General features: G+C 35.7%; 1 protein-coding gene across 1 annotated transcript; it reads right to left on the reverse strand.

Moving 5' to 3' along the window:
• Positions 1–777: 777 nt before the first annotated feature.
• LOC103770331 (dynein heavy chain 5, axonemal-like) lies at positions 778–16,594 on the reverse strand (the record flags this gene model as incomplete). Its single annotated transcript, XM_008937591.1, has 12 exons — positions 778–993; positions 1,644–1,847; positions 2,602–2,807; positions 3,086–3,305; positions 4,826–5,071; positions 6,518–6,667; positions 7,540–7,661; positions 8,936–9,126; positions 9,597–9,711; positions 10,868–11,111; positions 15,838–16,020; positions 16,439–16,594. Coding segments are annotated over 12 exons (2,253 nt in total), but the record flags the coding sequence as incomplete, so codon positions are not given.
• Between the last annotated feature and the right edge of the window lie 828 nt (positions 16,595–17,422).

A 17,422-nucleotide genomic window follows, 5' to 3' on the forward strand; every position in this document is an offset into this window, starting at 1 on the left:
AGCATCCTGAAATTCTGGGGTTTCCAGAGATAGCACAAATTGTCCAAACAGTCAGTTAAACTGTAGTGTCCAGAAAGACATGGAGTACAGTCAATTGGAGTGTCCATGGATCTAGTCATCAGCAAATATTTTCTAACCATAAGAAAAACCTTTCACCTTGAGAATCATTCCTTCTTCCTCATGCACAGAAGGAAAGTTGCTATTTCAGAAAATAAATGGCTGCAAGGCAGTAGGTGTCCATTACAAATAGAATTGCATCGACTATTATGTGTTAATATGGATTTTGAGACACTAACACTAAGCTTCAATCAATGAAACCAAATACTTGATAAGCTTTTCAGCATTCTCTTAATTGAAGAAGAAAGCAACCTAAAAATATCTTCAGCATGTAAGCTGACTCCCAAAGTAATACATATGTTAAAGCTGTTAATACTTTCAGAAGCATGAATACATTTGCAGCACGACCTCACTTCTCTACAGTGTCAACAACCATATTTAAAAGTGGATGATCCTACCCCCCACCCCATAGTGCAAATGACAACTTCAGTATTAAGTGGTTTAATATTTTGAAAAAGCTCTTATAAAAGCACTTCAGCGTACATTTAGTGACTCCATTTTAAATGTTAAGAGTCTGGTCAGACTCCTTTAAAATGTGTTTTTGAAGTAGTGCTTGTATGAATTAATTCAGACATGCTTTTGGAGAAACTTTTTTTTTTTTTTTTGATCCACACAAAGCGAGATGGAGCAAATACTTCTGACAGAATTTCATCAACTCACTTCGAATGGCACATAATCACCAGGAATCTTTCCCAGCATATCATCAGCCAATCTGGCTACAACTGCCTCTCGAGTTTCAGCTCCTCCACTAGAGCTATCTTTAGGCTGAATACTGAGGATGGTGTCCAACACGTCTCTGGAAAGTTTACTTTGGTAAGTGATATCCGCATTGGGGTGCAAACCAAACACTTCTGGTGTGTCGTATGCAGGAAGACTCTACATAGTAAACACAGAAAGAGCACAGCTGAAGATGGATTTATTAGCTAATTATTATTTTAAAAAAAAAAACACACCAACAATGAACAACAAAAAAGCCACAACAAAACCAAATAACAAACACAAAAAATCCCCAAGCCCCTTACGTTATAAAGTAAGAGGCTAGGTCTCTTCAAACAGTCTTAGGGCAAATAACTTACTGTGATCTTGTTGTCACGTCACAGCCCAAATCACACCAAGGATAACAACAAATTCAGTTTTAACCTCTAAACACTATTTTAATAGGCAGCTAGTACTTTCATATATCTACACATTTTATTTCTATGAGGTTGTATTCAATGTCTCAACTCCACTCTTTGCCCTCTTTAATAACTGTATGATGTCAGGTATGTCCCTCAAGCAGATCACATGAAAAAAAAAAGATTCCTGTCATGACATGCTATGTTTCTCTGACAATGATAAAATTGACAACAACAATTAGCTGCCACTAATAGATATACAGACTGTTAGAAAGTAAAAAAAAAAACAAAACTGTGACTAAAAGACAAAATGCAGGTACTCAGAAGAAAAGACAAAATATAGGGACTCGAGAACCTGTGAGAAACAAGTGAATTGGGTTTTCTTGTGTTGAAAAGCTTTCATTTACCAACCTGTATGTACTGAAGGTATTGATCCACCACAGTACATTTGGGTATGCCGTATCCTTTGTAGAAGCTGAAGTTCTGACTGAATGTATTTTCACTGAACCAAATGTTTACAAAGGTATTCATAAGTCTTTTGTCATAGTCATCTGTCACACGGCCACCATACTGGATCTCACCTATCATGTAACACATGGTACTCCAGGAGATGCCCTAAAAACAAGCAAAATACAGTAACTTAAGCTAATCCTCTTCTTACCTATTTACATCTCCCTTAGTAAGAACAGCTGATATAAGAAGTCCAGCATCTCTGCTCCTTTCGGAAGAAAGTTACTTCTTACTACTCTGTTTTTCTATAATCCTGCATTCCCAGAACAACTTTCTCAAAAAAGAATTAATTGACAACTAACTCGAGAGGCTATTCTGATATCTGGGCAAGAGGGACACAACTGCATTCCATTCATGCTTTAAACTTCACTTAAAATGTCAGTTGCAAAGTGATTTAGTGCCACAGACCTCTACATGACAACTGACCATATGAAAGTGAGGAATGTTAAGAGGAATTCTTACTCGTTCATTTAAAGCCACTTTCAGTTTCTTTATATTGCAGAGAGGCTGGAGGAGCCACACTCTATTGAAGAATTTAAATGCAAAAGTCCATTTTTAACTATCTGACTTAATTAGCATTTAAAAGATGGTCTGTACTTCTAAGGCTTGTGTTTCTGAAGTTTTCAGAGGAAACAGCTGGGAGGGGGTTGGTTTTTTAAATTTATAGGTTAATATAGAAATTTAACACACAAAGCATTGAAAAATTTAAGCCTGCTGCTCTATAGACATGTCTACTTGAAATGTTGAATGCTTGTGGAAAGAAATAAAAAAAAAAAATTTAAATCACACGTTTCAGTTATTTGGAACCATGTATAAACATTGCACCCTAATCCACCTTGCCCACAAAAATGTTAATTACCTTCTTGACATCCACGCTATCCAAGTGGTTTTGAATGAACTGCACGGTAGCGTTGAAATCAGCCTGATTAAACTCGTAGGGTACATTCCAACCCAGAGGTCCAAACTTGCGTCTCTCCTGAACGGTGGAGTGTAGAAAGGCCACAGTGTACAACATTGGTTTCCATTGTACCATGTCACTGAAATCTAGTAAATCCTGGCTGATACCTGTTGATTGTAAGTGGGCTTTATGAGAAACACAGTAATAGCACTTTTCAAAACTATTTCAAATCAGTGCTAAAACACCACTCCTACAGATTCATCTGGAATTTTCACAACTTCTAGAAAAATCCAAGGATCAAGATATGCCCTGGCATCACTGTGACCAGTTCCTCATACTAACTTACACCTTCTGTCAGTGCCTACAATGTGACCACATGATAACATAAGAAAGTCCAAAAAATGAGCAAAAATTTAATTTTAAATAATTACCACACTAGACTCACCACTGTATGTTCTCTTTAGTCCAGCTCTGAGCCCTCGTGGTGGTTCATTAGTAAACTTAATAGACATTTGAAGAAGGGTGATGGGGAACTGTTTGTGTATGTCAGTTGTCATCCACAATCGAAAGCTTTCATGGACAGTCTCTGACTCTATTACAGTGTCCATCAACTCATCCAAAAAGTCAAGTCCAAGGTGGCAGTTTTGCAGAAGTGCCCAACCACCCTAGTTTAAAACAACAGAATCTAAAGTTATCCACATTGTTTACAAACTGAAACCACTCTTTGTTTACACTGCAGTTTAGGAGCAAAGCCAATATATCTAAGCTACAGCAAAATATAGCATATTATAGTGCTTATCAGAGCTGTTAAAGGAAGAAATCCTTCACACTTCAGTGTCAGTTTTGCATCACCAGCTTACCAAATCAAACCTTAATCATTTGGTTAAGTACGTGTACAAACAGAGAACAGAATCCATAGCAATGGTACACAGGCAATTAAAATTAACAAAATCATTTTTTCTCCAAAAGATAGCTCATGGGAGCTAAGCTGTGGGCTGTTCCTTCAGGAGGCATTGTTAGCTTGTTTGGTTTTATCATCTAAACAAATGATCCTTGCTTGTCCAGTCTGGTCTTCTCTAGTAGCCCCTACCTTTTCCAGTTCAGTACATTTAAAGTGTACATGGATATGATTACAGTGCTGATAAACACTCATAAATCTTGCCTTATATATGAGAGCTCAGAAATAGCTCCACAGAGCAAGACGCTAAACCTTGCTCCTCACAAGGCTTGCAGGCTTGAAAAATAACCAAATATAAATATTACTTAACCTATTGCTATCAGTCAATAGATATCAAACTTTATCATAGGAATTATCATACTTTGTATAGACGTCTCATGTACCTCTTCCCTAAGAAGATAAGTGAGAAAGTGAGGAAAAGTAACTGCATTTCTCTCAACTAAGCAAAAGGAGTTCTTCTCCCCCATCTTTTGAATGAGTTTCTCCTCATCTGATCTGCTAATTAGCTCTTTATGTGAAGCTGTCAAACAAGAAGAATCTGAAGCAAAAGTTAAACTGGGAAGAAGCTCAAAACAGGAGCACAAGAAGTTTCATCTGCTCACATCAGCGTACCACCACCTGACAGATCCAGGCATGATAAATTGGAACATCTCACGTTTTCTTATTCATACAGGAAATTCTATTCTTTAATTCTTGTATGTTTCACTTGTAAAATGCCTGTGCTATCAGATTGTCCACATCATTTCAAAATCCAGACCATAGTAATACAAAATATTTTGCTATACAGCTATACAGTTTTTTTCAAGGTTATGTAACTATCAATAGTATATTTGGAATTAATCTTCTTCATTTAACAAAATATGTTTGTATTACTAAAAATACAAATCTGAAAAAAATGTTATTAAATGCTTGACGAAGAATATTTAACTTTCATGCAAATCCAAACAATCAATTCACTTATGTTCATCAGTCAATAAACTACAACAAAAACTCTATAATTTTATATGAAAAACCTGTATAGCTGTACAGTACCAAAAAGCTTGTTATGACACACCAAATGACTGTGAAAAGACAGTTCTATTGCTTAGAACAATTATTTATACAAATAAATATAGACTCTTGCATCAGCATTAACTACCCACCAAAAAACTATTTCATGACAGGATTTTGCATTCCTAAGTGATTAATACAGATACAGAAAACTCAGTTTGAATTTTTGTCTCTTACATGAGCCATTGTCTGCTGTAGAAGTTTACGAGCATGGATTTCTTGCCCCTGGCCCATAGAAACACAACGTGTCTCTGTCTTCAGCCTTTTCCCCAAAGCAATAATTGAATCCGTAGGATCAGAGCCCATAGAAAGAAAGCATATGAGAGGAGTACGTGGATCTGACTCTTCCCATGTCTTCTCCAAGTCCAGGATGACTCCCTCTGCATATTTCTCCCCCATAGTGTCAATGATGTATTTTCTTGCCTATATTAAAAAAAGGTAAAATTTACTTGTGACTCAAGCAACAAATTCATTTTACATGGTATTATATCGTGTTTGAAGGTGCTATTTCTAACAGCCTTATAAGACCAGTTAGAACTTAAAATACATTCACATATATTATTAAATATAACACCTAGAATTACAATATAATAAAAATTATAACCTTACTAAGACTTTAGGAAGGTTTTAATGATTTAAATGTGGTGTCTCCATTAGACAGCATAACTCCTAACCTTAAAATCCAGCTTTCCTTTCCAAATACTAGAGGAAAAAGTAGGAACGGATGGAAGATATGCTCCAAAGGTGTTAAGTCTCTCCCATCGTCATGCTCAAACAAGCAATGATTTAATAGTAGTACCAATTAAAATAACTGTCACTAAGTAGAGAATCCAGAGGAACAGGTGAAGACCATCTCTGTTATTCCTTATTTATTTATTTTGAAAGTTGTTATTCTCAAAGGGTACTTAAAGAAAGGTTACTTCACAAAAAGTTATTCAACATTGAGCATTTGATAACCATAAGTTTTCATTAAAACCATCCTAAGATGAAAGTGTATTTGCCCCCCATTAACAGAACTGAGGAACTAATTTTTCATGATCTGTTTCATTCACATGGCACTTAGCTGAGAGATTCATTATATACCACCTTGCAACCTTTTACTGACTGCAGTTACACCAATAATTGGATTTAGAGAAAGTCTCAGCAGTCACAATGTCTAAAGATTTGCATCCATAAAATTAATACCACACTTCTGGTAATGCATTCTGACTTCAGTGAACCATTGCTCTGAAACTGTCAGCAATTGCATAATTTTTGCTCTTTTGCACTGGAAAAGAACAAAGATTAAAAATAGGTTCCTAGAAGTTGACTTTTTAAAAAATAAGTTTAACCATTTAATAAAATTTTATTTTATATTTCTCTGCTTTCTAAATAGATGACTTTAAATAGACCTTAGTACAGTTTTTTTCTAAGGTGGGTCTAATTCTTTCATACAAGGAATGATCCTCAATTAAATTGTTTTCATGTTTTGTTTTCTCTCAGCCAACTGAGTTCATGAAAAGATTTTACTTCACCCTAACATGAGGATATTTGTACAATTCTAGTGAGCAATATCATCAAATAGTGAGCAAAGACAGTCAAAAATACCTTTTGAACTGATAAAGCAGAAGTGGACAAACACTTTTCAGATGAAAACCTATCAGCATAGTAAAATCACTGGCTAATATTCACTTAATATATTGGAATAGTTTTGCTAACACTGCCCTTGTAACAAATGCATAAATTGTATGAAAATAAATTTCAAAAAATGCAATGTAGAGGTCCATCACAAAAAAAAAAGTTAGCATTATATAAAAAAGTATGAACTGCAACTCTGTAACTATTATTCTACTGACACCTAAATGGACTATTTTGGCTATATAAATGTACCTGAGCTATGGTCCTGTCAGGACACCAAGATCTGATAAGAAGAAGATGTCTGAAGCAGTCCAGGGATTGACCATAGCCACTAGGAACCAGTTCTTCTTCAGGTTTCTCACTATCAAACCAGATTTTCCACTGTTTCTCTGCTCTGGAAATCTGCATTCGTACCATCAAAGGAGTAAATTTCACTAAACAGACAAGTCACATTTCAACTGCCACTAGGTCACAGACTTAATGGAGGTCAGAGGCATGTAATCCCCACACAGGCATTTGTTTAAGCAATGTTAGTACACAGATTTGGTAAGGTTATTTAAAAAAAAAAAAAAAAAAAAAAAAAAGAGAGAGAGAATAAGCTTTCAGATTTTAAGTACAAAATTGTAGAATGTAACAATACCCTTAAGTATGCATATTCTGGGGGAAAAAAAAAAAAGAGCTACCACTCAGTATCTTCCATTTATGATAAAACAGCATTGCTAGGTCAGAACACAGCCAGCAAGGCTCAGACACAGCTTTGAGAACAGCAGGTACATGTCTGCTCTCCACATGACTGTACAGAGGGTACTCTTCACGTACACCAAGCTATCTGCTTACTCCATTAGCTACCATACACTTAGTGTCCATTAAGACTATTCATACAAGTGCTGAATTTACAGAACACCCTTCTTCTAAATCTTACTCCATGTCATCAGAGAAATATTGGAACGAGCATCATAAAACATAGTGTAAGACACCACAACAGGGGCACAACAGTCTAACAACCAGAGGAAGATTCAAGTTGCATTATGTGAAGTGGATAATAGCAAGTTATACGCCAGTCTGAAAGTATATAGAGTGTGAAAAATTCTACTTCTTATTTTCCTTGGGGTTTTTTTTTTTAAGTCTTTTTATCAATGCAGGTTGCTAAGGAGTCAGGGCCACAACTGTGGCTATCTACTATCAGTTTCATTCTATTCTGTAAAAGTAAACAGTTTCCCACCACATGCCTTGATCACTGCCAAATGAGATTAATTTTAAAAACTCTTACTTACTTGATTAAGAAGATCGGAAAAATGTTTAAGCTTACTAAGCTCCACCAAGTTCAGCCAAGTCATATCCAGAATCCATTTAGCCGGCTTAGGAGGACAAGCTTTAAGGTCTAAAGAAGCACCACCTGCAAGAAATTAGAAATCAGTTATAAGTACAGCTGTTAGAGACACCCTAAAGACAAAAATCAAAAATAGGACCTATTTGGAAAACATGAACTAGACACTGCAAGACTATTTCACACGACTAAGTCTTCCCAGCTTTAAAAAGACTACTTAATAACTAAGGATGGTCAGAAAAATTTCTGACTTAGATGTCATCCAAATTTATTTTCAAATCTCATGTTTCATCTTACTTTAAAACATTTTATTTCTAATCTGTAACAGCTTCTCATTACAAGTTAGATCTATTTTTACTGTAAAAGAATAAGCTTGAGCTATGAAAAAAAAAATGAAAAAGTTTAATTTTCATGGTTTTTTTCATGTTTTTTTTAGTTGTTGTAGATAATGTAATAACTATACCAATATCTACAGTTGCCTTACTTGGAATTCAACTGAAGCTAAAAGAAAACAAGCACAAAATCAAAAGAAATTACAAGCTACAAGAATACAGATTTTTAATCATGAGGTTGCAGGGTTTCTCCACCTTGTAAAGTAACACTATCTTCAGTGAAGTAGAGTTTACAGTTTGGTTATTTTACATTATTTTTTATTATTATTATGTACTTTAAGCTTAATTTTCATTAACCAGTTTATCTTTTGAGGACTTGCTCTTTCTTTGTGCAATGTGCCTGGAAATAAATGCTTGTTGGGAAAAGATATTCTGAAGTTTCAACACGGAAAAATTCATACTTATTATCCATAAATAATTGATAATAATTTTAAATAATACAAAATTACTCCAAGCTTTCAAATGAAGATGCACTGTGCTTGCATGCAGTTAAGACTAAAGCCATGAACTTGTCAAATTCAGCTAAGAGTCTGATACTCTTTTAAACTGTTAGCATCACTTTCTGTCCCTATTTGCTTGCTTGTCCTCCCTTGCAGTTACGAAATAAACTAAAAGATGTTTAAGATAACAATAATTTCTCTAAGTCAAACACATACTTGGTGGTATTTGAGCAGCAGACATAAATATTAACTGAAAGGAGACTTAACAGTTTTCCTTTTAAATTCTCACAATGCTCAAAGCGATATTTATCGATATTCATTGTGCTGCTATAAATTAGAATTACCATGCAACGTTGTCTTTCACCCGATCAGAATGATAAGCATGTATTCTTTAACTGACTGGCTTCTCACGTGCTAAAGGAAGCAGCAGGTTGGCTAGGACACAACTACAGTGCACTCATTTCCTACAATAATATAGTCACTCTGCTTTAAATTGTTCCATAATTCCAACCTTTAACGAGTGTCAGAAATTCTTCATGGTCCACTCTGTTACTTTGTATATCAATCTTCAGTGTAAGTAATAACGTGAAAAGAAATTTGTGCTCCTCATAGAGTCCTCGGACAGCATATCTGAACACTTCATATGTCATATGTTCAATAATATTAGTAATCCTCTTGCTAGTTATAGGGCTCTTGGTAGACCTGTTGGAACAAAGGCCTGCATTTGAATGTCTGTTTGCATAGGCTTTATTAAAGGGAATATTAGGTAAAAGACAAAAAGCTGTAATTCAGAGCTTTCAAAAGATGAAAAAATAATAGATCACAAACACAGAATATCAGACAGCAAGCTACCAACAACTTCCAGACTGAAGGAGTAACAGAAAAAAAATCCTTTCTAATCAAGGCTTTCTGCATAGCTGAAAATCAACACAGTATAATGATTTTCAATTACCTAATGCCTAATTCTTAATGATTGTGTGTACATTTGAAGGTTCTTTGCCTTAGTAACTAACAGGCAAAGGCTTACTGGTATTTAAACCAACAATTCCTGCCAAGATTGTAATGAGCAACACTCTTTTTTTCTGACAATAGCTGACGACAAATCTTTATTGTACTACAACCACACCCAGGACTGGGTAAATACAGATGACACTTATTGCTAGCTAAATTACCTGGCTAGGGAGCGGTCAAAAAGCCCCAAAAACTGCCGAAGTGAAGTCTGATACATGACATTGACCATGCTCATCTCAGTAATAAGGAAGTATAATATGCTGCCTCGAGTTGCAACTGAAAGACAGGAAACAAGACAACGTTCAAAGTAGAAAAGCAGAGCAGAAAACTTTACCTCTCTACAATTACTGTGAGTTTTATCACTAATCCTGACTGAAGATCCTTTAGTTGCTCCATTCTTTACAAATCCTTTAGTTGCTCTATTCTTTACTGGCCAGAAAAGATAATTAAAATATTAACTTAATCCTTATTTATATATCAGAATAAAATATTCTTTTCTGTAATCAACACATATTATGTAAAGCCTAGTTTGCAAATACGAGCATATCTGGAGGACATGTGGATGGCATACTGTGATATTCAGATCATCAGAAGAACATACAAAAAGTAAGATGGTTTGAAGCATTGCTCTCCACAGTATCCAGACATACTCCAAGCTTCTTGAGTATCCAAACACATTTCTCTTTACAGACTTTTAGAGAGCAATGATGAACTATATTGATTAACTTACCCAGCACTGATTTAACTTACTTTCAGCAGTCATTTAGTTTTAAATACAAGGTTTTTACAAAATCTGCAATGATTTCTGGTATGCTACCTGTAGCATTTTACACATTTCCTAAAATGCAGGTATAACAATTCCAGAGAGTATTTTTTTCCACTTTTTTTCATGTTTTCACCTGTCAGTTAAAAGCCAAAAGACTGATGAAATGTGCCTGTTGTAATACCAGAAGGATCATGACAGGATAAACAAAGCATTCATCCAAACAGACACAAAAAGGATTTATGATTATACTGGCCCCCAACAAGAATGTCAACATGTTGAACTCAAACATATTTACCCAAATACCTTAATGACTGGTTTCATTGACAGTCCAGAAAAAGCATCAACATTTTAACAGCTAAGAAAAAACAACTAAGCCCTTCCAAGTTTCTTACTCAGTAGACTAGATGGACAGGCACACTTCCATATAGAAGCTTAGGGAGAGGACAGATAATTCCATTTTATAAATTCCACACAAAGCATAATATTAAACTATTTTTTCCACCATAGCTCAATATGACAATTCCTAGATAAATTCTACTTCCAGGAAAACACAAATCCATCCTACCCATTATGGTGGAGTCTCATCCTACCATTTCTCTTACTCTAAGTATTGGTGTTTTAACTGTGCACACCAGTCATTTGTTTTTCATCACTACCCTCACTCACCAGGTCTGTATTCTTCACGGGCCGAGTTGATCTGCACTTCAGTTTCAGCAGAAGTTTGCAGTTTCTGTGTTACCTCCTCAGCAGTCTTCTTAGTGTTACTCAATACAACTATTAGACTCTCATCATCTGCCAGAGAATTCTTAGTGCTTGTAAGTCGGAACAAAAGGTTATCTTCTAGGTCTTTAATCCTCCTTTTGTTCGTAGTCACATCTTCAATAAGATCTGTTCTTTCTTTTTCTAACTCCTGATGGAATACATGGCAATATTTGGAAAACAGAAAAGTAATCAAAAATAAGATAAAAATAAACCAGTATTTAGTTTTAAAAGTATTGATCTTACAGAAACAGTGTAGGTCAAGAGTAATTGCACTAATTTAGGGAAATGATTCCAGTGGAACATCTGACAGCAGTTCTGTTGCCAGCTTTCTGAACCAGCTACATAAGTATGCATTAACAAATCATTTCAACAAGTAACTATGGCGCATGCTCATATTATGCTTTAATAGAGTTATAAATGCAGAATAATAATTGATTTTCTTCTCTTTCTGTTTCAAAGGCAAGTGCAAACATCTTTCCAGATACTGAATTTTATTTCACTGCATCTAAGGCGATCCTCATTTATGCCCCATTTTCCAAACTACAGTGTCAGTAATAATGAGCATGCTTAGTCAATGAATTAAGCACCAAATATTTAAAGAATGCATCTAAAAATAATACTCCATCAAACTGGGATAACGTCAGTCTCTCACTAAAATGCTTCACTGATTAAGAAAAGAAAGCATGTAGAACTCAAGTTACTTCACTAGAAGTATTTAGTTGATTACTTTTAGTAATACACAGTACGTGGTTTAAATCCCTACTTTGTTCTCCAATGGTCATATATAAAAGATGGATACCTGTTGATTAACATCTTTACATTTAAAAGCAAGACAACAACAACAAAAACTCCTTAAAATATCTAGAAAAATACATTCCTCAGAGATAAAAGGCCTTTCATTTCATTCTTACATGACTCTCTAAAATTAAACTTTAAAAAACTTATCACAAATAAATCCCTCAGAGATAAAAATACTCCATTGAAACAATATAAAATATTTCAATACACTGACAGAAAAATACAGAAAAAGGGAGAGGATGGGTTAAGAGTCTTTCATAAGATAAGGATAATATAAATCCTATGAATCAATAAGTAAGCCAGTTGGTAGAGATATTAGCTACACCTACAGAAGTACTCCGTCACTGTTTACAAAGCTGTGGTGGATAGTTTTAACAAGGTCTCTCCAAAGTTGAAAGCTGAGTGTTCATTCCACCTCTGCCAAGTCCACTTCAGCACTGCAGACAGGCTGCTACTATTCTAAAGAACCAGAAACAAACCTGTGGATCACATGAACTCTCATACAGCCCTAGAGGCATTATGAACCTGAGACCATCCCAAAGTTTAAAGAAAGGTTTTTATACTCCCATTTGAGTAACTTTCATTTATACAAATTGCAAGACTCTTACAACTTTTAAATTTTGGTTTGTTTTCCCATATTCTAAACTTGTGGTCTTCTCACTCCTACACTCTGCTAGCATCTCTAAGTAATTCAAGCATTAAATTCTTGTAAAGAAAGTCTTGTCATTTTAAAAATATTTTTTTTTTAAATCATCTTCATTTCATTATCAGATTTAGATTCTTTTCTTGTCACTGTACAAAAGGTATATTGAAACATCATCATCAGTAGAAAAGATATATTGAGACCTTTGTCATAGAAGTGTAAATGTCACGTAATTTAGATGTGCATACAGATTCAAAAGATTCGTGACAAAAACTGATAAAAAAGACAAGAAGACTACAGTTAACCCATTTCAATCAACTGATGCCTAATGGAACTAAAGAATAGCAGGTAGCAATTATGAAACAAGGCAAGCATTATGCAAGTTTGATGAAGCAGAAAATTTTTAAAAGTATAGCATCAAAAGAATGTTAAAGTATCCAATTAAATATAATAATTTTCATGCTGAGAAACCATTCTGAGCCAAATTAAATTTAATGTTTTGCTGAGTTCAGTTTAAATGGGTAAACATATTTTAGAGTTCAATGCATTTAAAAAACAATAAGCTAAGTTTTCTTCAGAAGAAGAGCCTGAGAAACAAGGTGGAAACAGAGTTACCAAAACAGAGTAAATGAAATAACCTTAAGACAAAAACCTCAGTGAAAAATCCATCAATTAAGATTTTAGAATACTTTTTGCAGATCAGGAAAGGTGCACAGTTAAAAGTTTTGTGCATGTCTTCAAAAATTTCCAGTCATAACGTCCAGGATGTAAAAAAAATTAGCCTAGTTACCATATACATAAATTCAAAGAACTTGCACCAAAGAGGCGATTTCAAATCCAGCTTTATGGAACTGCTTTCACAAGCTGATGTCATTTTACAGGCTGTACCAAAGAATGTTAGGTCTCTTTAACATTCATAAAATATGAAAGCTGCTACATAGCTAATATCATTCTGCCACAAAATAATTCACAAGTGCAAGAATTTGCATCAGTTCTTCCTTATAAAACTTGGGTCTTTTGCCACCACAAATCCTGAAATATGAATGTGAAAATTCAAAAAGTCATAAATACGTTTTGGATATTATAACTCCATTACTAATCTGACAAATCTATTTCTACGACACTAAATATTTTTTTTGTCAAATTACATAACAGCCAATGTATCAAAACAATCATACTAAAACAGTATAAATTCTACTGCATTCATATATATATCAAATCTCTCAAACCCAATTATTCTAATAAATAGGGTAGAATTAAATTTATACAGATATACCAGCTACTCTTTGACCTTCTTATGCTTAGCTCACATCTTGCAAATTTGTTTAACATACTGGTGGAAAATAAGAAATCAGCACCTGTATTGTTATCAGTAATCAGTCAGTTCTTTGAAATTTATGCCACATACATTCTACCAATGGGCACACCAGACAACACAAGAATGAAAAGTCAGATATTGCAGAATCTTTAAATGATGTGTTGTAAACCCTCCTTTTCCTCACTGCATGTCTAAATCTCATTCGTCCTAAGTGCAGAAACATATTAGAGACAGTGGAATGGCAAGAAGGATATAAATGTATCTCAAAACCTTGAAGAACACTGACTTCAGGTAAATAATGTCTGCTCTTTTTGAGGCAGAATTTGCACACATACATTCTAACACTGGGTATCATCAAGCAGTCATAGTGCTTGGAACATGTGGCAAACTGTCTCACAGTTAGAAAATTCCATCTCCCTACAAAAGGCTACAAGAAGGTAGCAAGAATCCAGACACTTAAGAAGGAAATCTCCAGATTCCCAAAAGTACATAATTAGATATCACAGAAAAAACAGGTTTTGGACAGTGGGATATGTCCAGATTGACTCGTCAGGGAATCTTGAACCACAGGGTGCAAAAACAGAGGCCAAGCAAACTGGAAAGTGGTAAATATATTCTATGAAAGTCTCCTTGCCTGTCAAGTGGTTCACTTGACATTTATTTGGAAGAACTATGCCTAGATGGTCACAAACAAAGCAGTAGTGAGTATACCACTCTGAGAAGCTGGCCCTGAGCGCATAGTATGTCCACCCATGAGACATTCCCAGTTAGTGGCAAAGATACCATAGAATAGTAGAATCATTTTAGTTTGGAAGAAACCTCAAGAAAAGAACTAGTAAAACCCCTACTCAAAGCATGTCTAAAATGGTCAGTTGCTCAGGCCCATATCCAGTTGAGTTTAGAACCCCTCCAAGAATGGAGAGTCCACAACAGCCCTGGGTAATCTGTTCTTGTTTTTGACCACTGGCAATGTAATAATTTTTCTTCTAATATCTGATTAGAATTTCCCACGTTCCAATTTGAATTCATTAGTTCTCAGTCTACTCCTTTGCACCCCTAAGAAAAATTAAGCTCCTATCTTTTCTGTGTCCTCCAAGCAGGCATGCAGCAACTGGAACAACTGGAGGAGTTTGCAGACAAAATGACTGTCATCTTGCAGGATGTACTGTACTGCAGGGTCCAAAAGTGGAGTTTGGCATAAGGCTTTATGAAGATACACGTCACAGTGTGTTTCAGACAGACAGTGATAATCCTGTTACATAGTAAGTTGACAAGCTGTCACTGGTTGAAGAGAAGACGATGGTTCAGTGAAGCTGTCTGACAAAATATAAGCCTCAACAGACTGAGTATTATTTCTCTCATGCAAACCATGGAGTGATCAGGAATGAAATGCAACTACTTGACATTTACAAGATGACTGAGGTCATTACGGAGGAATGTCTTACATTGGGAGGAGGTGGGGGAGGAGCATGTGAGGACCTCAACAGATGCCACAATGCAGGATCAAACAGGTTCCTCTCTAGCAAAGATTTACTGGAAGCATTGCCAAAATCTTAGTAAATATGCAGTCAAAAATGCATAATGTCTCATTTGACTTCAACATTACCTGACCTTATAGTTACAGGGATTAGGTTTCCAATAGTTCAAAAGACCAAGCAGCCTCCCTCCAGAAATGCTGGTGGCATGTTCATAAGGATTGAAACTTGGACTGTCTCAGCTAATACACCTGCAGTATTAAAACAGGCAGTTACCCCATTTCCCCTTAGAGCTAGGCAGTAACTAAGTCTGGATCCTTTGAACGAGGCTATGTTGCCATGAGTAGATATATGTTGTCAGTGTGCAGACAGAAGAAAATCAGGTTTTATTGCAGGCCTTTTTCCTCTTCACAGGCCATTCTTATGAGGTTATAATGGAGGCAGGAAAACTAAGGTGAGTATGGTACAGCAGTGATAATAAAGACAAATAGAAACTTCCACTTGAATGAGTCCATTTCTTCTGTCCCAGTTTTTAAATCATCATAAATAGCTTATATTAAGAATAATCGCAAGAAAGAGAGAGAGACAGAAAGTTACCCTGCAATATGGAAACAGTAATAAATTTAAATTAATCTTTTACCTGTTTCTCTGTGAGAATGACTCTGCCTAAGAGTTGATTTTCAAGACCTTTCAGGGTCACAGTAAAGTCAATGATGGAGGTTTGAGCACTAATTTCAGGAGAATACCCTGGATTTGGCAGTTTTGTAGTAATGTAAAGTCTGAAGCCATTCATAACATCTACTTCCTTATCACCAACCTTCACCTTAAGAAAAGTGTTAAAAAGAAGTCTTAAGATATCAAGAATCCATACACACTCCTTCAAATACTGCATGTAGAATCAAAGGTTAAGTTTTTCTGTTCAAGGCGTAAAAATACAACTTTAAATTATATGTCTGATGCAAAGAATTTGTTGAGAATATCTATCTATGGAGCACACTAAATGACTCCTTCACAGATTATTTCAATTTTAAAAAATAGTCACAAGCAAAGGGATAAGAAAATCTACAGATTAAATATATTAACTATTTGTGATCTTAAACTCTTTTTTGGTATTAACGTGAACCAAATTTAAATATGAGTTTAATATTTCATAGTCATATACTTATTAAGTTTTTTTGTGGAGGGCAAGGCATCGGGGAGCGGTGTGTTTCCACTTCTTTGCTCATTTGTTTGAATCTTACCTTGTTGGCTAAACCTGTTTTAATGAAATTTCTTTCCAAAACATTATCCAGTGTAGGGTCAAGCTCTTCTCCAACATCTTCTATCAAAAGAGGTCTTCCTAATGAAAGGCTGTCTTCTAAATGATTTTTAAAATATTTGTGATTCAAAGAAGTGATCTAAAAATACAATCATGGACATATATGTTATGCCCAGTTATCCTATGAGTGCAGCTAGACCAGAAATTCACAGGAACCTTTTATCACCTCCAATTTTATCTTGAATAACATCCCCAAGTCAAACTGTAAAAACATCAATTCCAAGATTAGGGTCCATTTTTTTTTTCTTCTTGAAAATTAGGGGGTTATATGCACAGAGAATGGGGAGCATACACAGGAGGAGCTGTAGATCTGCACTAGGTTGCATGACTATCATAAAATTGCCATCACTGGAACATGGTGGGACAGCTCCCATGACTGGAATGTTGTCATGGATGGCTGTACACTGTTGAGGAAAGACAGACCAACAAGGCGAGGCGGTGGTGTTGCCCTTTATGTGTGAGAGCAACTGAGATGTTCTGAGTCCTGTGCGTGGGGAGAGGCGGAACAGGTTGAACGCTTGTGGGTACGAATTCAGGGACACGCAAAGGGGGGTGAAACTGTTGTGGGAGCCTACTATAGACCACCAAACCAAGAAGATGTTGATGGGGCCTTCTACAGACAACTGGAGGTAGCCTCTAGAACACAATCCTTGGTATTCATGGGGACATCAGTCACCCTGATATTTGTTGGGAAGCCCACACAGCTAGGCATGTTCAGTCAAAAAGGCTCTTGCAGTGCATTGATGGTAACTTCTTAATGCAGGCAGTGGAGGAACCAATGAGAAAAGGCACACTGCTGGACCTTGTATCAACGAATAAAGAAGGGCTGGTTAGGGGCCATTGATACAGTTCCCCATAACATCCTCCTGAGCAAGCTGCAAAAATCTGAGCTAGAGGAACAGGCAGT

The sequence above is a fragment of the Merops nubicus genome, unplaced genomic scaffold (genome assembly GCF_000691845.1).
Source record: "Merops nubicus isolate BGI_N331 unplaced genomic scaffold, ASM69184v1 scaffold19330, whole genome shotgun sequence".
NCBI classification, from domain to species: domain Eukaryota; kingdom Metazoa; phylum Chordata; class Aves; order Coraciiformes; family Meropidae; genus Merops; species Merops nubicus.